Source organism: Hypanus sabinus, chromosome 15, assembly GCF_030144855.1.
Source record: "Hypanus sabinus isolate sHypSab1 chromosome 15, sHypSab1.hap1, whole genome shotgun sequence".
In the NCBI taxonomy this organism is placed as follows: domain Eukaryota; kingdom Metazoa; phylum Chordata; class Chondrichthyes; order Myliobatiformes; family Dasyatidae; genus Hypanus; species Hypanus sabinus.
Window position 1 is genome coordinate 12,047,347 of NC_082720.1, and position 22,977 is coordinate 12,070,323.

At 39.4% G+C, this 22,977-nt stretch overlaps 1 protein-coding gene across 1 annotated transcript in view; it reads left to right on the forward strand.

Moving 5' to 3' along the window:
• LOC132405303 (dedicator of cytokinesis protein 2-like) overlaps nt 1-22,977 on the forward strand; it is a 640,537-nt gene that overhangs the window by 120,814 nt on the left and 496,746 nt on the right. Inside the window, exons 11-12 of the mRNA XM_059989997.1 lie at nt 16,468-16,543; nt 21,250-21,329. Coding sequence (XP_059845980.1) covers nt 16,468-16,543; nt 21,250-21,329 — 156 coding nt within the window. The remainder of the gene's footprint in view (nt 1-16,467; nt 16,544-21,249; nt 21,330-22,977) is intronic.

Sequence of the window (22,977 nt, forward strand, 5' to 3'; positions counted from 1 at the left end):
GCCCTGTGTCAGGATAAGTTTTGCCTGCCCCCTGCTTTTCCATTTTCCCTCCTGCTGCCGTTCAGCTCACGCCCTTGTCTGCATCCTAACTTTGTCTCCGTGCCAGTGTCCTGTATTTGGGTTTGCCTGTTCTTTGGAACACTATCACCCAAACTTTTCTTTAAAACTTTCATTCAACCTTTAGGTTCAATTATACATCTTCCAGCAGATTCAGTCTCCTACTCAGTGTAATTTTTCAGAACAAAACACGTCAGGTTCTCTTTGCTTAGATGCTTGGAGCGTATCGAAGATTATCCAATCTGGTTACCCCATTTGAGGCAGGCTGTAGAGGGGGTGCAGAACAGGTTTAACAGGAAGCTGTCCAGATTGGAGTCCATTTGCTATAAGAAGAGGTTGGACAAACTTGGATTGTTTTCTCAGAAGTATCAGAGGCTGAGGGGCGACCTTATGGAAATTTATAGAATTACGGGGAACATAGCTAGATGGACAGAGGAAACTGTTTTCCCAAGGAAGGAATGCCAAATACCAGATGGCATAGCTCTAAGATAAGAGGACTAAAGTTTAAAGGAGATGTATGGGGTAAATTATTTTACACAGAGAGTGGCAGTTCTAGTAATGCTCTGCCAAGGCTTGTGCTATAAGCAGATATAAAAGTGGCATTTAAAAGGCTTTTAGATAGGTACATGACTGTGCAGTGAATGGGAGGATCTAGATCACAGCAGTAGAGGAGATAAATTAAATTTGATAATTTGATATCATTTTGGAACGGACACTGGGCTGAAGAATGCATCCCATGCTGCACCCTTTCATGTTCTACAGTAACCCAATCCCATATGGATTTAGGAACTGATTCCAGTAACAGACATCAACACAAAGCTAAAAGGACAACGATTGTAATGAAAATAAATTTAACTGATCCTAACTCATTCCATGAGGATTCCACTCAGGCAGCAGAATGAGACGCCATATCCTACACCTTTGTTTCATTCCAGCTGCAGAAGATATGTCAAACATTGACTTTCTGTACCTAATATCAGTGAGAGACAATATTAGTGTTAGGAGTAAGGATGTATTTTAAGAAGTGGCTATTTTAATTATACCATTTAATTCCCTCAGCTTCACTGATACCAAATAATTACTCATAACACTCACAACAAAGATTTTGCTTCCTGAATACTTTTGGGTGTGTTTTATGTATTTTGGGTTGCCGATCATGAAAATCACCATGCAATTCACCAGGAAATTCACCATGAAATTTTCCTGTCAGGCGCCATGTTTTGAACCCATCTATATTTGATACTTTAATTCATAATTCAAATCAATTAAAATATTGCCCACAATGTAAGATGATTTTTTTTCTATCTTGTCCAGGCATGCCTGGTCATTTATAGTCAGGGCAAATGCTGCATGGCAGGACAGGTTTTAGAAAGGCTATAAAAGCATCTCACGCGCACATCTTTCTAGGCATTGCTTTTACATGCATATTGGTTTGAAATCACATTGATTTGCACAGCACATTGTGTGTACTCATCATAATAAAGTAATTATATTATTCTAAAGATTCATAATAGCAAAATGTCTTGCAGATGTTCTAACGGCCATATATGTGATACTTTCTGTTATATTTTTGGGGAGTATACATTTAAATCTCAAGATGGAGCATGACTCCTCTTATTAAGAAAACCTATGGGCTCTACTTTGGGTGTAAAATTGGTGACCAAAACAAAACTTGGGCTCCTCACATTTTTTGCACAACGTACACTGTCGATCTTAGAGCTTGACCCAGAGGTACTCGGAAGTCAATGCCATTTGCCGTCCCAGTGATATGGCAAGAGCAGAAGGATCATGTGACAAACTGCTACTTCTGTCTGACCAGTGTGTCTGGTTTCTCTGATAAAGACAAGAAATCCATTGAATACCCCAATCTCCCTTCAGCCAGAAGACCTGTGCCACATGGCAATGGTTTTCCAGTACCAAAGCCACCGGAAATATGGATTCTAGGGGAGGCAGGGAAAGATGCCATGACGTAAGAGCCAGCAATGGAAAATGATATGAATGAATGAAATGAATGAATGAAATTTTATTTTTCAGTCAGTACAAACGTAACAAAAAGCATCATTTCCAACTATGATTTCATAAGACAAAATTAAACAATAAAAAAATCTTTAAAACAGACCAAAAGAGTGTAGGCTGAAGCTACAGCTTATTACACCTACCCTTCTTACTTATACAAAAGCATATTTGGCGTCAATCATCACATCAAAGCAAAAAATTTCATAATCTTTTAACACAAAATCCAATTCCAAGTATCTTTTATTTACATTATTCCCATTCATTTTAAATCATGTATTTTATATTTGTTTATTAAAATATTTTAAAATAATTTTTTAAACTTGTTAAGTGCGGTGCGTGTTTTTAAATTCTCATTACAACTGTTCCATAGATTCACCCCTCTGACTGAAATACAATGATCTTTTACATTTGATCATATCATTTGTTTTGAAATATACACGTTCCTCTCAAATCATGCTGACTTTCTCTCATTTTAAACAATTTTTGGATACTTTGTGGTAACTATCCATTTTTTACTTTTTACATAATTTGTATTATTTGTGTTACGAAATCTCTGAATTTTAAAGTGTTTAGTTGAATAACGAGTGGATTGGTTGACTCATAATAACTTGTCTTATTTCCAATTCGTATGGCTTTCTTTTGGAGTAGAAAAGTTGACTTTGTATTTGTTTTGTATGTATTTCCCCATACCTTTACACAGTAAGTCATGTATGGGAATATAAGAGAACAGTATAATATGTACAAATATTGCTGATTTAAGAAATCTTGCGCTTTGTACAGCATTGCAATAGATTTTGACATTTTTGCTTGGACATAATAAATTAAGCTGGAAACCACATATAAATTATCTATTACCACTCCTAAAAATTTTGTTTCAGATACCTTATCAATTTCAACATCATTTGTTCTAAGTTTACTGTATGAGTTTGGTACACGGTTTCCAAATATTATGAATTTAGTTTTACTTAGATTCAGTGATAATTTGTTGGTATCAAACTACTTCTTTATAATTTTTAGTTCTTTCTCCACTGTATCCAAAAGTTATTTCAGATGTTCTCCAGTACAAAAGATAGTTGTATCATTAGCAAATAATATACATTTTAATGTCTGAGAAACCATACATATATATTGATACTGATACAGATTTTGAACATTTTATGTCAAGTAAGCCTCATCTGATAACTCAATCTGAGTTAAGTGACCTGGTCAGAGACCTGGGTTTGTCAAAGTCAAAAGCAGAAGTCCTGGGTTGAAGACTGCAAGGATGGAATCTGGTGTCACCAGGCACAAACATTTCCTTGAAGAATTTCAATATATGAGACAGATGTTTACCAGAATAACTGATGCCAAGATTAAGAAAGGCATTTTTGTTGGTCCACAAATCAAACAGGTCATCAATGACAGGCATTTCAGAGAACTTCTAGGGGATCTGGAGAAAATCACATGGAAGACATTCAACGATGTTGTTGAAAATTTTCTTGGCAATCACAGGGCACCAAACAACATGCAGCTGGTTGACAACATGCTTCAAGCATACAAAATCATTAAGTGCAACATATCATTAAAGATTTATTTTCTTTATTCCCGTTTAGTCTTCTCCTATGCAAATCTTGGTGCTGTCAGTGATGAGCATGGTGTAAGGTTTTATCAGGACATGGTGAAACATATCAGGCAAATGGAATCCATCAGTCCTGGCTGACTACTGTTGGACATTTAAGGAAGAAGCCTCAGACACTGAATACAAATGAAAATCATCAATAAAACATTTTTAGTTCAGTTGAGCTATTGCAATTAAATGCATTATAGTCAATGAAAGTTAATTTCTTGTTTCTTCAAATTCCTACATGATACAAGTAGCCTCAAATTATATTTCTGTTCAGGTTCAAGACATCTATCATAACCACAAAATAGTTTTGAGGAAGTAACACATTAGAAAAAAAATTGCTATTCTGTGTAATAACACACACAAAATGCTGGTGGAACACAGCAGGCCAGGCAGCATCTACAAGGAGAAGCGCTGTCGACATTTCAGGCCGAGACCCTTCATCAGGACTAACTGAAAGGAAAGATAGTAAGAGATTTAAAATCTTTCCTTTCAGTTAGTCCTGACGAAGGGTCTTGGCCCGAAACATCGACAGTGTTTCTCCTTATAGATGCTGCCTGGCCTGCTGTGTTCCACCAGCATTTTGTGTGTTGTTGTTTGAATTTCCAGCATCTTCAGATTTCCTCGTTTATTCTGTGTAATATGTTGCTGGGAATATCCAACTCAATCCTAAACATAATTATAAAGCACTTCCTGAAGTGATGTACGTGCTGGGATTTCCAGTATCAAAAGATGCAGAACAGCAAGTAACAACACTGAAAGCAGGTAATGTGGCAGGAACAATGCAAGATGTACACACAGGTTGCCATCTCCCAGCCTGATTGGATCCTACCTTCATTAAATTATTTCTGATTTCTCAAAACTTCAGCTGTCTAACTGCTGCAGCTCAAAAGAACAATTAATGATAGCTTCTTCCAGCTACCAAAGACAGAAAAACAATTTAATAACAATAAAACTAATAATAATGTAAACAGAGTTCAAATTCTCATACATCATGTTAGGATTGCAGTTCATGGTTTCTGGATTTCCAGGTCTAGAATTCATATCCAGTGAGAAAAACACACCAATATTGAGAAAGATTTTCTCCCTGCTACCAAAATGCACCACTCTCTGGCTTTCTGTAACTTTTCTACTTTGACTTCTAGAGTTTACTCTGGTTCTGTGTGTCTTCAGAGGACTGAAGACATTAAAGAGATTTCGTGAAATCACAGAATCTCAAAGGGATTGCTTCAACTCTCATGTCTGCAGCTTTGGCAGAGCATCTCAAATAGCCTTACACTCCTACACTTTCTCCAGAGTTTAGATGCCTTCTTTGTTCTGAGATCTTTGAATAAAAGTCCCTTGATGTCCTCTGAATGATCACTCATTACTAAAGAATGGGCCAATCTCCAGTGATTCTTCTTTTTTTTTTGTAATTTATTTTTTTATGGAAGTTCATCATCAAACAAACATTTCCATAAGATGTGTTTCAGACATTGTACATTTATATCACATAACCATATATAGCACAAATCTCCACAAAGTATTTATCTGAGGTATACACTTATAGAAAAGAGGAAAGAAAAAACAAGCAAAAGGAGAAAAAAAAACACTATGTACAAGTAGGGAGTGATCTTTTTTTTAAAAACATATTCATTGATTTGAGAGAATAAAATCAGGCCTGAGGCATTATGTAGTTAAACCATTTTTCCAGCTTATAACAGACGCTGTTATCTTCTCCATTTTGTAAATGTCCATTGTAATTTCCATCCATGCATTTAAAGCTGGGCTCTCCTGTCATAACCATTTCCTAGTAAGTGTTTTTTTACCGGCCACCAACAGTATATTCATTAAATATTTATCTCTTTTCAACCATTCTTGAAGTATATATCCAAAATATATGGTCTTACTCTCCAGGAGTATTTCACATTTACAGATGTCTTGTAGGGCATTGTGTATCCCCCTCCAACAGTTTTTGATAACAGGGAAGTCCCCAAAAATATAATAAAGATTTGCATTTTGATTTCCACAATTTCTCCAACAAACAAGGTTACTATCAGAATGGGATTTCTGAGAGGGTGTAATAAAATATCCTATCAAGTTTTTCCATCCAAACTCCCTCTATTTTCTGTGAACTGATACACAGAATCTGGTACACTTCCATTGATACCTCCATATTGTTGTCCATTCTTCCTCAGATATAACTATCCTTCCTTCCTTCTCCCATCTTGTTTTAACGTATGAAGTTGAATGTGTTTTAAGATTTGACAACCCCTTATACATGTTTGAAATGATTCTACTACCGTTATCTGAATTATATGCTTTTCTAAATAGCTCTATCAAGCATGTACTTGCCTTGGTTAAATTTTTAAGCATCTTATTAACATATTATAGCATTTGTAAATACCGATAAAAATCTTGTTTCTCTAATAAGTGTTTCTCTTTAAACATTTCAAAACTGAACAGTGTTCCTTCTTTCATTATGTTGCAAAGAACTGTTATTCCTTTAGCTGTCCAGTCCTTAAATCTAGCATCCAATTTATTTGGTGTAAAATCCGAGTCATATGCACACCATTTAAGAATTGCAATATCTCTCTAGATTATATTCTTTTATAGTAGTTTTCCGTATTTTAAGAGTCAATTTCACTCATGGGTTATCAATAGTATTTATGTACCTTTGCAGGTTGTTGTCAGCCAAAATTGCTTGTATGGGGATGGGAAGTACCCGCTCCTCAATGTTTTTCCATCGAGCGTCATATGATGGGTTGCACCAACATATCACAGCTCTCAACTGTGCTGCAAAATAATAATCTCTAAGAGAAGGTAGGCCCCATCCCCCCTTTCCCTTTGCTAATTGCAAAGTTTTGAGACAAACTCTAGGTCTTTTACCCTGCCAAATATACCTTGATAGCATCTTGTTCCATTCATTGAATTGATTTTGATTAATAGAAACATAGAAAATAGGTGCAGGAGTAGGCCATTCGGCCCTTCGAGCCTGCACTGCCATTCAGTATGATCATGGCTGATCATCCAACTCGGAACCCTGTACCTGCTTTCTCTCCATACCCCCTGATCCCTTTAGCCACAAGGGCCATATCTAACGTCCTCTTAAATATAGCCAATGAACCGGCCTCAACTGTTTCCTGTTGCAGAGAATTCCACAGATTCACCAGTCTCTATGTGAAGAAGTTTTTCCTCATCTCGGTCCTAAAAGGCTTCCCCTTTATCCTTAAACTGTGGCCCCTCGTTCTGGACTTCCCCAACATCGGAAACAATCTTCCTGCATCTAGCCTGTCCAATCCCTTTAGAATTTTATACGTTTCAATAAGATCTCCCCTCAATCTTCTAAATTCCAGCGAGTATAAGCCTAGTCAATCCAGTCTTTCTTCATATGAAAGTCCTGCCATCCCAGGAATCAATCTGGTGAACCTTCTCTGTACTCCCTCTATGGCAAGGATGTCTTTTCTCAGATTAGGGGATCAAAACTGCACACAATATTCTAGGTGCAGTTTCACCAAGGCCTTGTACAACTGCAGTAGAACCTCCCTGCTCCTGTACTTAAGTCCTTTCGCTATGAATGCCAACATACCATTTGCCTTTTTCACTGCCTGCTGTACCTGCATGCTCACCTTCAATGACTGGTGTACAATGACACCCAGGTCTTGTTGCACCTCCCCTTTTCCTAAGGAGTCACCGTTCAGATAATAATCTGTTTTCCTGTTGTTGCAACCAAAGTGGATAACCTCACATTTATCCACATTAAATTGCATCTGCCATGAATTTGCCCACTCACCTAACCTATCCAAGTCACCCCGCATCCTCTTAGCATCCTTCTCACAGCTAACACCGCTGCCCAGCTTCATGTCATCCACAAACTTGGAGATGCTGCATTTAATTCCCTTGTCTAAATCATTAATATATATTATAAACAACTGGGGTCCCAGCACTGAGCCTTGTGGTACCCCACTAGTCACTGCCTGCCATTCTGAAAAGGTCCCGTTTACTCCCACTCTTTGCTTTCTGTCTCTCAACCAATTCTCTATCCACATCAATACCATACCCCCAATACTGTGTGTTTTAAGTTTGCACACTAATCTCCTGTGTGGGACCTTATCAAAAGACTTTTGAAAATCTAAATATACCACATCCACTGTCTCTCCCCTATCCACTCTACAAGTTACATCTTCAAAAAATTCTATAAGATTCGTCAGACATGATTTTCCTTTCACAAATCCATGCTGACTTTGTCCAATGATTTCACCTCTTTCCAAATGTGCTGTTATCACATCTTTGATAACCGACTCTAGCATTTTCCCCACCACCGATGTCAGACTAACCGGTCTATAATTCCCCAGTTTCTCTCTCCCTCCTTTTTTAAAAAGTGGGGTTACATTAGCCACCCTCCAATTCCCAGGAACTAATCTAGAATCTAAGGAGTTTTGCAGAATTATCACTCCTGCATCCACTATTTCTTGGGCTACTTCCTTAAGCACTCTGGGATGCAGACCATCTGGCCCTGGGGATTCATCTGCCTTTAATCCCTTCAATTTATCTAACACCACTTCCCTACTAACATGTATTTCCCTCAGTTCCTCCATCTCACTTGACCCTCGGTCCCTTACTATTTCCGGAAGATTATTTAGGTCCTCCTTAATGAAGACAGAACCAAAGTAGTTATTCAAATAGTCTGCCATGTCTTTGTTCCCTATGACCAATGCACCTGTTTCTGACTGTAAAGACCTACATTTGTCTTGACCAATCTTTTTCTTTTCATGCATCTATAAAAGCTTTTTCAGTCAGTTTTTATGTTCCCTGCCAGCTTTCTCTCATAATCTTTTTTCCCTTTCCTAATTAAGCCCTTTGTCCTCCTCTGCTGGTCTCTGAATTTCTCCCAGTCCTCAGGTGTGCTGCTTTTTTTTGCTAATTTATATGTTTCTTCTTTGGACTTGATACTATCCCTAATTTCCCTAGTCAGCCACGGGTGCACTACCTTCCCTGGTTTATTCCTTTGCCAGACTGGGATGAACAATTGTTGTAGTTCATCCATGCGACTTTAAATGCTTGCCATTGCATATCCACCGTCAACCCTTTAAGTATCATTTGCCAGTCTATCTTAGCTAATTCACGTCACATTCCTTCAAAGTTACCCTTCTTTAAGTTCAGAACCTTTGTTTCTGAATTAACTATGTCACTTCCATCTTAATGAAGAATTCCACCATATTATGGTCATTCTTACCCAAGGGGCCTTGCACGACAGGATTGCTAACTAACCCTTCCTCATTGCTCAATACCCAATCTAGAATGGCCTGCTGTCTAGTTGGTTCCTCGACATGTTGGTTCAGAAAACCATCCCGCATACATTCCAAGAAATCCTCTTCCTCAGCACCCTTACCAATTTGGTTCACCCAATCTATGTGTAGATTGAAGTCACCCATTATAACTACTGTTCTTTTATTGCACACATTTCTAATCTCCTGTTTAATGCCATCCCCAACCTCACTACTACTATTAGATGGCCTGTACACAACTCACACCACTGTTTTCTGCTCCTTAGTGTTATGCAGTTCTACCCATATCGATTCCACATCCTCCAGGCTAATATCCTTCCTTTCTATTGCGTTAATCTCCTCTCTAACCAGCAATGCTACCCCACCTCCTTTTCTTTCCTGTCTATCCCTCCTGAATATTGAATATCCCTGGATGTTGAGCTCCCATCCTTGGTCACCCTGGAGCCATGTCTCTGTGATCCCAACTATATCATATTCATTAATAACTATCTGCACATTCAATTCTTCCACCTTGTTACGAATGCTCCTCGCATTGACACACAAAGCCTTCAGGCTTGTTTTTACAACACTCTTAGCCCTTATACAATTATGTTGAAAAGTGGCTCTTTTTGATTTTGCCCTGGATTTGTCTGCCTGCCACTTTTACTTTTCACCTTACTACTTTTTGCTTCTACCCTCATTTTACACCCCTCTGTCTCTCTGCACTTGTTCCCATCCCCCTGCCACATTAGTTTAAAGCCTCCTGAACAGCAGTAGCAAATGCTCCCCATGGGCCATTGGTTCCAGTCCAGCCCAGGTGCAGACCGTCCTGTTTATACCGGTCCCACCTCCCCCAAAACTGGTTCTAATGCCCCAGAAATTTGAATCCCTCCCCCTTGCACCATTTTTAAGCCATGTATTCAACTGAAATATCCTCCTATTTCTACTCTGACTAGCATGTTGCACTGGTAGTAATCCAGAGATTATTTCATTTGTGGTCCTACTTTTTAGTTTATCTCCTAACTCCCTAAACTCACCTTGTGGGACTTCATCCCATTTTTTACCTATATCGTTGGTACCTATGTGCACCACGACCACTGGCTGTTCACCCTCCCATTCCAGAATGTCCTGCAGCCGCTCAGAGACATCCTTGACCCTTGCACCAGGGAGGCAACATACCATCCTGGAGTCTCATTTGCGGCCGCAGAAATGCCTATCTATTCCCCTTACAATCGAATCCCCTATCACTATAGCTATCCCACTCCTTTTCCTTCCCTCCTGTGCCGCAGAGCCACCCATGGTGCAATGAACTCAGCTGCTGCTGCCTTCCCCTAATGAGACATCTCCCCCAACAGTATATCTGTTTAGGAGGGAGATGACCTCAGGGGACTCCTGCACTTCCTGCCTACTGCTATGCTGTCTAGTGGCCACCCCTTCCCTTTCTGCCTGTGTAGCCTTTACCTGCGGTGTGGCAAACTCACTGAACGTGCTATTCACGACTTTCTCAGCATTGCGGATGCTCCAGTATGAATCCAATCGCAGCTCCAGATGCTCCATGCGGTCTGCCAGAAGCTGCAGTTGGACACACTTCCTGCACACATAGTCGTCAGAGACACTGGAAGTATCCCTGATTTCCCACATGCTGCAGGATGAACAAACCATGGGGCCGATCTCAGCTGCCATGACCTACCCAATACTTGCCTCAACTTTTGAAACTTTCTCCTTTGAAAAGAACTTACCCGGCCTTACCTCACTTGGAGTGAAGCTCGTCCTCAGCCTCTTCTTGTTGAAGCTTCTCGAGTCAAAGCCTCAAATGTCCACTCCTTCACTGGCCCACTTACTCACTGGCCACTTTCCACAGGCCACTCCACTTGAGGTAACCCTCTATTTATTTGTTTGAGCTTTTCAAACTGCTTGGCCACTTGACCTCGATTGCCCAATCAGCTGCTTTCTGCTGTGTCTGAGCTATTCAAATCTTGATTGTCTAATCAATGGCTTTCTGCTGAGCTATTCAAATCTTGATTTGACTTGATTGCACAGTCCAACTGCCAAAACTGCCAGAATCTCTCGAGTCGAAGCCTCAAACCCCCACTCCTTCACTGGCCCACTCACTCACTGGCTGCTTTCCATTAATCTCCAATTGTAGGGTCTGAAAGAGATATCAAGTCAAGTCAACTTCTATTGTCATTTCGACCATAACTGCTGGTATAGTGCATAGTAAAAATGAGACAACGTTTTTCAGGTCCATGGTGTTACATACACAGTACAAAAAACTAGACTGAACTACGTAATAAAAAAAACAACACAGAGAAAGCTACACTAGACCACAGACCTACTCTGGACCGCATAAAGTGCACAAAAACAGTGCAGGCATTACAATAAATAATAAACAGGACAGTAGGGCAAGGTGTCAGTCCAGGCTTTGGGTATTGAGAAGTCTGATAACAGTCTGAGCAGTATATTCATTTTAATAGACTCAATCCTTGAACTGAGCCTGAGAGAAGGAATCAGGTTCCATCTTGCCATATGTTCCTTAATTTTTTTTATATAAAGGCTGATAATTACATTCTGATAATTTTGCCAAATCTTTTGGTATAATGATGACCAAATATTTGAAAGACTCTGTGTGCCATGCCCAGGGGTATCGAATTTCAATTTCTCTTGGTGGGCTATAGTAATATGAAAGTAATTGGGTTTTATCTATGTTGATCTTGTATCCTGATAATTGGCCATATTATTCAAAGGATTGCATCAATCTAGGTAAAGAGTCTGTTGGTTGCCCTAGATAGATCAAAATGTCATCCGCATAACAAGCCAATTTATGCTCTGTCCCTTCAATAGTAATTCCCCTGATATCTTCATTTTGTCTGATGTATTGCGCTAATGGTTCCAGATATAATGTGAAGAGTAGCGGTGACCATGAACAACCCTGTCTCGTGCCCTTTTCTAGCGTAAGACTATTTGATAAATATCCATTGATTTTAATCTTAGCAGTAGGGTTGTCATATAGTGTCTGTATAGTTTTAATAATTGTGTCTTGGAAACCAAATCTATGTAAAACTCTGTAAAGAAAATTCCAATTAACTGAAACAAATGGCTTTTCAGCATCCATGCTTAACACTATTACTTCGATTTTATTTTTTTGTATATGATCCATAATGTGAAGTGTCTTTCGTATATTGTCTTGTGTTTGTTGTTGTCGTATAAAACCTGTCTGATCATTACGTATCAGTATAGGTAGAAAATCCTCTAATCATTTGGCCATGATGGAAGTAAATAATCTATAATCTACATTAAGAATGGATATTGGTCTAAATGACCCGCATTCCATTTTATCCTTGCCTTCTTTCAGTATAGCTGAGATTATCACTTCCTTCCAACTGGGTGGCAATTGTGCCTTTTTTAGAGCCCAGTTCAGTGTGGGGAGTAAAACAGGAATTAACTCATTTTTAAATTCTTTGTACCACTCTGCCGTATACCCATCTGATCCTGGTGACTTGCTTAATTTAAGCCTACTAATTGCAGCTTTTAATTCAACTTCAGTTATGTCAGCAGTCATATTTCTATTTTGTTCTTTGCTTAAAGTGGGTAACTCTAGTGAATTCAAGAAGGTGTCAATTTGGGTTATGCTTCTCCCTGAAACTTTGGAATATAGAGTCTCATAAAACACTTCAAAAGCTTCTTGAATTTCACTTAGCTTATTTTTTATCATTTTCGTTCTTGGGTCCTTAATTCTATGAATTGTATTTTCTGCTATCTTTTCCAGTTTCCATGCCAGTATTTTCATAGATTTTGATCCACTTTCATACTGTCTCTGTTTCAGAAACATTAAATTTTTCTTGATTTCTTGCATAGCCAAACTATTAATTTCAGTCCTAACTCTTTTAATTTCCCCTAATTATCCTGTGCCAAATTCAATTTATGTTTTTTCTCTAGTTCCTTCAGCCTATCTTCTAATTCCTCTCATGTTTTATTCCTTATTTTTTCTTATATGAAGATATCGCTATAATTTTCCCTCTTAAGACAGGCTTCAGAGTATCCCATAAAATGGGAGGTGAAACCTCTCCATTATCATTAAATTCTAAGTAGAGACCAATTTCTTTTTTAATTTGTTCCTTAAAGTACGGATCACTGAGTAGACTTGAATTTAGTTTCCAAATAGTATTCTTTGGTTGTAGGTCAAAATCAACAGATAAATATATAAGTGCATGGTCACTTACATCTATTGTCCCAATTCCACAGGTGTTTATGTTGTCTTTGTCTTTTCCAAATGTTATGAAATAGTCCATTCTTGTATATACAGAATGGGGAGCAGAATAATGAGTGTAATCCCTTCTGTCGGGGAAAAGGTCCCTCCATATATCAATTAAACCAACATCCTCAAAAAGTGTATTAACTTTCTTATGTTAGGATTTTGTTTCATAGGTTTTTCTATTGGAAGAGTCTAAGTTTGGTTGTAATTCTAAATTCAAGTCTCCCCCACATATCAGGAGACCTTCTGTTTCCATTACCATAATATCAGTAATTTTCTGAAAGAAACCAATATCACTTCCCGGGGGTGCGTATATATTCAATAGAGTAACTGAATTTCTGTCTATATTCCACCTTACCAGAATATATCTGCCCTCTTTATCTCTCATTTCGAATACTTTTTCAAAATCTAGCTTACTTGAGATAAGAATAGTAACTCCTCTCCTAAGTCCTGATATATGTGAGGAGAAAAACAAATTAGTGAAGTCCATTCGCTTTAGTTTTCTATGCTCATCATCACTTAAATGAGTTTCCTGTAAGTCTACTACATGGGCTTGTTCTTTTTTCATTTTGGATAAAATTCTATTATGTTTGATTGGATTTAATAGGCCATTGACATTAAAAGAAATGAATTTTACTTTGTTCTTAGCCGTCTGTATTTATCTGTCAATGTATCATTGAAATTAGCAGAATAAAACTTAATTGATCTACTCCCTGAACAAATAAGAACCAAGAAACGCAAATAATAACAAAAATGGCAAAGAACGTGTGATTCCAAGGCTGAGGTCTCTAGCAGATGACCCTGCGTTGAGCTAGAGGAAATGTCTAGCTGTGAGGGACAACCCCTCCTACTTGTGAGTTGAAGGCCCCCATTGCAGTATTCGTAAAAATCAGTGAACAAATCCATTACACAGAAAAGATTTCCCTGTGTACTCCTCCTATATATATGCACACACACCCAAACACACACACACACACACACACATATATATATTTACACACACACACACACACACATATATTACATACATACACATATATGCACATATATATTTTCATTTTGGTGGGGAAAAAGGAGTAAGTGAACAAATAAAGAATAACAACTAAGTAACATAAAATCCACATTATGATAGGTATTTCTCGAGATAGGTATAACACCGTCTACTTTTGCTTCTGTTTAACTTCTCAACATTTTTAAAGTTAGCCAAACCTTATGGCTCTTCTGGAGGGGATGAGGGCTGTCTTTGGAAAACTCCCGGTCCCTTCCTGATTTACTTCTTTCGGCCTCCTCCCATCTCCTGCCTTCTTGATTCTCGCACTATTTCCCAAGCAGAGCGAGATAATTCCTCTACTAGGCTTTCCCTCAGTTTGATCACGCTGACGGGTAACCCTCTGGCCTTCATGTCTGTCGTTGCCTCTTCCACTGTCTGATACAGTTGGATCCCATCTCGATAAAACACTCGAAGTTTAGCAGGGTACAGATTTTGAAATCTAATCCTTTCTTGCTTTATTATTTGCTTTACTTCAGAGTACTTTTCTGCAGGACCATGGGGGAGTAATCTTGGTTGGACTATATTAATTTATCGTCTAAAAACACCCTCTTTGTACCTCAGGCCCTTCATAGAATCTCCGCCTTGGTACTGTACCAAATGAATTTAATTATTATTGTGTGTGGCTTATCTGCTCTATCTCGGGTAGGCTTCGGGATGAGCATGCGATGCGCTTTCTCAATTTCCAGCTCCATAGTCAAGGGAAGCTCCAACGCGTCCCACAGCAACTTTCCGACAAACTCCATCATAGACAAGCCCTCTACTCCTTTGGGAACATTGTATATTCTGATTTTTTTTTGCCGTGATCTTCCCTCCTTCTTGGTGATTTAATATTTTTATCATCTTACTCAGTATCCGTTCCACGTTTTGAACACGATCTTCCACCTTCTCAATTCGTGTCTCCGCTACCGCTATTTTTTGATTGACGTTGGCGAGCTCTGACTAAATATCATGTGGCTGCTGCTTTATATCTTTCTGGAACTCCCTTATATCTTTCAGAATTTCGATCATATTCGCCACTTTGCCTGAACGAGGTCCAGCGACCGCCTCGCTAGCACGCGGTCGGGTAGGAGAGCCGCTCGCTGCACTCCTCTCGGACACAGGCTCTGCAGTGTCGCTTTTTTAATTTCCATTCTTTTTCCCCATTCTTGCCCCTCTTTTCAGTTCAAATATTTTTCAAAAAATACTATATTTGATGGGTTAACGGGGCTTAATACGTGTTTTTCCGGAGGAGCTATTGACCTAAGCTGCCATTCTCGATGGTGACATCACCGGAAACCCCAGCAATTCTTTTTGGACAATTCAGTTTAGGAATGCCTGGTACAATGAGCTACTCCAAGCTTCTTAAGCTGTCTCACTCCTGAGTTGTAGCCACAAAACAAATAACTAGATTTCTAAAGAGGACAAATGAAATGCTAACACAAAATAGTGGCACCCTGATGCTGCTGTAAGAGTCACAACTTCACAGCACCAGGGATTCAGGTTCAATCTCTGGTATTAAAGCTGGTTCTGATACTTACTCAATCGTGATCTCAGATGCTGGCTGCATGAACTTTGCATGTTCTTCATGTGAGCAGGTGGGTTTGCTGTGGGTGCTCCAATTTACTCCCACATCTCCTAAAAATGTGTAAATTGGTAGTTTAATTGGCCACTGTAAACTTTCCCATGTGCAGGTGAATGGTCGACTCTGGGATCAGTGGGGTGGGGGTGGTATGGCTGGAAACAAGGGAAGAATAAAATGGAATCAGTGTGGGATTAGTTAAAAAAATGAGTGCTCAATGTTTAGCACAGTACCTACAAAAGAGAGGATTTACTGAGTTTATTCTCTGGCACCTGCCTCAGTGGGACAGGTTACTGCTCTAATATGGAGTGACAGAAATATTATATCTATCTTTGTCAGTCTGCCTTCCACTAAATAAGAGAATCAACAAGTTGTACCTAATCTTCAAGTAATTGGTATACAGACAGATCTCTGGTTCATGCAATTCTTTAGCTATCAAACATCAAAATGGTGCACTTTTAGCCAAAGGGAACAGAAAATCCTTTTATGATGATGATGAACCTTTCATATCACAGTCTCCAAAACTATGACTAATGATGCATGTTAATTATTTTCCTTTCGGCAGTCCTTGTGCTGCACTTGATAGGATTTATAAAAGACAGTTGTACCTTAGCACACACCATTATTGAAGACTGTAATAATGCTTCAACTCTGCTTCATTGAATATTTTCTGTCTCCTTCTAGTTATGGACATCACTGACATTGTGAAAGGCAAAGCAGAAAGTGATGAAGAGAAGCAGCATTTTATTCCTTTCCACCCGTGAGTCAATTTATCTCATAAATTATTTGCATAGAACATGCGTAGGAAGTTATCTATTAGTTTGGATTGGATAGCACTCATGAGAATGTTTTATTATGTTTTAATAGTTATGTCAATTTGAGCAAGAAAACAGATGTAATGATTTGTTTTAGTTAATAATTTTTAATGGCAGTCCCACCACTTTATCCCATTAGTCCCTTATTTCTCATGAAGTCATTCTGAACAGTTCTATAATCAATCCAAATGGTGTTTGCAAGAAACTCTCCCAACCTCCACCACCACTATATTAAGGGGGTGGGGGGGGGGGTCACAAATTATTTCTATCAAAAGAAAATCTTCTCTTACTCTTTTAAGGTTTCTAGCCATGAATAGGATATCATCAAATTTCTGTCAAAGTCCGGTTTATTATCAACTGATGTATGTCATGGAATGTGTTGTTTTGTGGCAGCAGTACGGTGTAAGAAATAAAAGCTTACTGCAAGTTACAATAAATAACTTGTAAAAGAGGAATCGTGAGGCAGTGTTCCTGGGTTCATGGGCCATTCAGAAATCTCATAGTAGGGAGGAAGAAGCTTATCCTAAAACACTGTGTGTGGGTCTGTCTCCCTGATTGTAGTAATGAAAAGAGGACACGTCCTTGATGATGAGTGACCTTAATGATGGATGCTTCTTCCGTAAACACAATCTTTTAAATATGTCCACAATGGTGAGGAGAGTTGTGACTACAACCCTTTACAGCCTCTTGCAATCCTGTGTACTTAACATCCATACCAGGCTGTGATGCAACCAGTCAGAATGCTGTCTATTTTTAGGTGACACACCAGAGTCTCCTCAAACCCATAATGGTGTGCTTTCTTTGTGATTGCATCAATATGTGGACCATAGGATAGATCCCCTGAGATCTTGGTATTGAGGAATTTGAAGCTGCTCTCTCTTTCCACCTCTGATACCCCAAGCCCCCACTCCAACCCATGAAGATTGGTGAGTGTTTTCCTAGCTTCCCTTCCAGAAGTTTATAATCAGTTCCTTGGTCTTGCTGATGTTGAGTTCAAGGTTGTTGTTGCAACACCACGAACCCAGCTGATCTATCTCATTCCTGTACATCTACTTATCAACAACTGTGATTTTGCCAATTCTGTGGTATCATTGGACAATTTATAGATGACATTTGAGTTGTACCTAGAGAGCGGTGAGCTAATGACACATCCGTGAGGTACATCTTTCTTGATTGTCAGTGAGGATGAAATGTTATTTCCAATCTGCATTGACAGGTATTGGGGCATATGGATGGTGTGTGTGTGTGTGTGTGTGTGTGTGTGTGTGTGTGTGTGTGTGTGTGTGTGTGTGTGTGTGTGTGTGTGTGTGTGTGTGTGTGTGTGTGTATGTATGTGTGTGTGTGTGTGTGTGTGTGTGTGTGTGTGTGTGTGTGTGTGTGTGTGTGTGTGTGTGTGTGTGTATGTGCGCGCAAGGAAGTGAATAATAATAAAATTTATTTCTCATGGCTTACCATTCAGATATTATGATTAAGTGGCAGGGCAGGGTGGTGAATTTGTGGAATTTGTTACCACAGGCAGCTATGGAGGCCAGGTTGGAGGCAGAGATTGATAGGTTCTTAATTGATTGGACATGGCATCAAAGGTTACAGGGAGAAGGCTAGGGACTGAGGCTGAGGAGGAGAAAAAGAGATCAGCCATGATTGAATGGTGGAGCAGACTCAATGGGCCAGATGGCCTAATTCTGCTCCTGTGTCCTATGGTCTTATGGACTAATTGGTCTTCTGTTGGCCATATTTGTGTACGCAACAAGCAACCAGGCATGTGTTTAAATCCCACAATGGTAGCTGAAATTAAGAGTAAACATCTCTGTGTTGATGGCCATGAAATGACTTACTTTATGTATAAAATCTCATCTGGTTAAGCAATAATCTTGGAGCAAAGGAAATGCACTGCCATTATCTTTTACAAAAGAGATCTGTATATGCTGGAAATCTTGAGAAATACACTCAAAATGCTGGAGGAACTCAACAAGTCTGACAGTGTCTATGAAGAGGAATAAACAAGTGATGTTTTGGGCCAAGACTCTTCATCAGGACTGAAATGGAATGGGGCAGAAGACAAAATAAAAAGGTGAGGGAGGGGAAAGAGTACAAGGTGGCAGATGATAGGTAAAACCTCGTGGGGGGAAGTTGGGTGGGTAAAGGAGGGTAATAAAGTAAGAAGCTGTGAGAGGATAGGTGGAAGAGGTAAAGGGCTGAAGAAATAGGAATTGGATAGGAGAGGACAGCGGGCCATGGATGAAAGGGAAAGGGGAGGGTGAACAGGGGGACATAATGTGCAGATATGGAGAAGAGAAGGGATGAGAGTGTAAGCAGACAGGAGAATGGAAAAAGAGAGTAAGGGAGGGGAAGAATTTCCCAGAAGTTGGAGAAATTGATGCTCATGATACCTTTTGGAGGCTATCCAGGTAGCATTCTCCTCCAACCTGAGTCTGCCCTCATCATGGCAGTAGAGGAGGCCATGGACAGACATGTCCGAATGGGAAGTTGAATTCAGTTGAGTAGTGGGAGATCCTGACCTTTGCAACAGACAGAGTGAAGGTGTTTGACAAAACAGCCCCCAAGTTGGTGCTGAGTCTCACAGGGATCACCGGGTACAGTAGATGACCCCAACAGACTTGACTTGAAGTGTTGTCACATCTGGAAAGAGTGTTTGGGACCCTGAATGCTGGTGAGAGAGGAGGTGTGGGACAGGTGTAGCTCTTGTCACACCTTCGGGAGTAAGTGTCAGGAGGGAGATCAGTTGTGGGGGGAGGGGGCAAGTGGACAAGACAATCACGTAGAAAACAATCTCTACAGAAAGCAGAGTGGGGTGGGGGAGGGAAAGTGGTAGGATCCCGTTGGAAATGGCAGAAGTTACGAAGACTGAACTGCTCATGGGTTGGTAGGGTGCTGCCTTTATTGAATTTGCTTCTATGTGATTAATCAATCAATGTAACTAACTGTGACTGCTGGCAAACTGACAATGAAGATCAGCATTATTTGTGGCATCCATACCTCATAAATGATTGAATAAAAGTCTCTTGAGGTTCATTGCACCTACAAAAATGAACCTAAAGGCTGTCAGGAGGATGTGCTGTTGCTACCTGTGCTTCCTTAGTTAGGAGAAAATGGAGTGTAAGGTGAATGAGAGAGTATGTGTGAATATGAGTGCATTTGCAAGACTGCTGTCTGAGATTTTGTGTATACTGCAAGAATGTTTGTGGTATGCGAGTGTGGGAGCATGTGGGAGAATGTGTGTGTGTGTGTGTGTGTGTGTGTGTAATACTAGAACCTTATAAAATGTGAGTGGTTGTGTGTGTGTGTGTGTGTTTAATATGGGTGTATGTGTAAGAAAGTGTGAGTTTGTGTGTTCATATTATGTATTTTGGAGTGTTTATGAAAATGAGTGTGTGTGTGTTTGTGTGCATGTGAATAGCAATGTATGTGAGAAAGCATGTGAGTATTTTTGTGAAATATGAGTGTGTGGGTGTGTGAAAGAATATAAGTGCTTGTGTGTATAATGTGACTATATTGGAAGTGGTTAACAAAGAAAATTCAATCACTTTCTATTACAATGAAAAGCAAACATTATTTCTCCTCCTACTCATACATACATATGAAAACCCTCATTATACTTAATTAAAAATAAGTGTTTGACTCATTCAATTTGCAAGTTTGGAATTGTTCTCTGATGGGTCAAAAACTCAGATTGCAATCTGTTAACCAAACCATGAAGGCATATTTTATTGATTAATCTTCTCCCTTAGTTGGGAAGGAATGCGAAGAGGTGGTACAGCAGAAAGCAGCAAACCTGCTGCACCCATTTGTTGCAGGAAGTGACTGCGAAGCTCTGTACTGGTGTGACAGCAGTGAAGCTCTGAAACGGAACATAGGATTTGTTTTAATAGCTGATGTAATAAACAGCCACGTGTGGGCACAGGTTCTCAGAATTTAGAAGTGTACATGTAGACCCTTAATGTTATGAAAAAAAGTGTGCATATGTCCATAATCTCATGGAGATACAAGAGATTGCAGGTGCTGGAGTCTGTAGAAACACACAAAGTGCTGGAGGATCTCAATGGGTCAAGTAGGATTCACGGAGGGAAGAAGACAGCTGAAATGTCAAGTTGGGACTCTTCATCTGGACTCCATAACCTCATGATTTTTTAAGATAGTTAATGATAGGAAAATGGTTCCTGCTTGTCCTCCCAACTTGTGCCTGTCTTTGCATTCACACCATCCAACTTAATGGAAATGAAAGGCACTTAATGGAACATTCAGTGAAAAGTCCAGGAGATGGAGGAAAAAGAAGTACATCGACACCAAGTTGTGCTGACGAAATTGACAGTAAGATACCCACTAGGGTTGCCACTCCTCCTGCATTGTCCTAGAGCCTTGAGGATTTATAGATACATTTTTGGACATTTACTGGGGAGAAAAAAAAACCCTTCTGTTTTGATCAAGAGTTTTATGCCTACCTCTAATGATAAGAACTAAGATGCAAAGGTTTGCAGGATACCAGCCACAATTATTGACAAATGCTCTTTAGACAAGAAGATGTTGGGTGTAACCACAATGCATCCAGATATCTTTACATCCAGCCTTTTGTATTAATATTTTGCATTTAATCTGTTTCTCTTGTGTGTATTTTTTTTCTCACATTTTGCAGATTTGTGGCAGAGAATGATTTTCTGCACTCTTTACTTAATCGAGTTATCTCTACGAAAACCGGAGATGAGAAAGGACAAGGTAATCCTTTCGATCATGCTTGCATTTCTTACTTCCTATGTTATTTGTACTTCAGAATAAAGTAAGTTTATATGTTGCCACTATTACCTACACATTATAAACACCAAAGTTTCTGCAGATACTGGAAATCTTGAGCAAAATGCTGGAGGAACTCAGCAGCATGTACTGAGGAGAGTAAATCACCAATGTTTCAAGCTGAGACTGCCGGTTCTGATGAAGAATCTCAGCCAGAAATGTTGACTGTTTATTCACCTTCACAGATGCGGCCTTACTTGTTGAGTTCCTCCAGCACTTCGTGTGTGTTATCTGCAAATTAGTATTTTGCTTCAGATGGCATTGGATGAAGGAAGTGTTCTATATATTGGGCTGGACTCAGACAATGCTGGGTATGGCAATAAACTATTGGGCAGGATACCAGAATATTAAAACAGATTTGAATACATTACTGGAGCATGGACATGAGCTTCATAATGATTTCTTGATATCTTGTACCCTCTTGGATTATTTGTGTGTTGATGTAAATACTCAGCAGGAAAAATGTGAACAGGACACAGAGAACTTTATGCATTTCTTTGAATAGAACTTAATAACAACGTAGATTTTTTGTTCAGATGCTACCAGGATATTATGCTAGCTCCACAATAGAATTTTAAAGCACAGATGTTCTGAATACAAACTGTAACTGAATTGCATAAGACCCATAGAATCAGGGTTAATGTTGGTTCGAGCTTGTATCTGGTAAGATGTCAGCAGCCAAGTCTAGTGAGATGTCACTTACTCCACTACTTGGTAAATCAAACTGAAGATGATGCACTTGAGGGGTAGGAATGGACTGTTGCTGTGCACTAAAGCCCACAGAACCACCTGCCTTTTGTTACAAATTGAAGAAGCCTATAGGATTAGTCAAAATTAATGAACAATTGGCCAATGTGCAATGGAATCCTCAGCAATAATTATTTGAATAATTCAGATTAGTCATTGATAAGATCAAAGAGATTGTTTGGTTTCTGCTGTGTAAACTCTATTGTCTAATCAATAATTCAATTATATTTCCCCTCCTTCAACTGCTTATCATCCCCTTCACCTGGATCCACCTTTTGCCTAACAGCTCTTCCCTCCACAACTTTATGCTGGCTATCTGCTCTCTGTCTTTCAGTCCAATTGAAGAGTGTCAGCCCAATTATTGGATGTCTACTTCCCTCCATAAATGTTGCCTGACCTGCTGATCTCCAACACTTTGTGCATTGCTCTCCTTGGTAACTGACTGACTTCAGAATCTCAACACCCAAATTGAACTTAAAAGGAGCTTTTGTGCATCATTGTGGCCACCTTTTGTAATTTCATATTATTTCCCTCTCTCTCTCCCTCTCTCCCTCTCCATCTCCATCTCAAGTTATCATCCATGTGTTTGTTACCTCAATACTTGAATCATTCAGTGCTATCCTAATCCACTAATCCACATCTTCACATACTCTGGATTTAACACAATCGAAAACTCTTCATATTCTATGTCCCACCAAGAAAGATTTATTGATCATCCCTGCTCTTGCTGACATATTCGCTCCAGGGCCACAAACACTGTAAATTTTAAATTCTCATTCTTTTGTTTAAACCTTTCCAAGACATTGCCCCTCTATTTTTTCTGAAA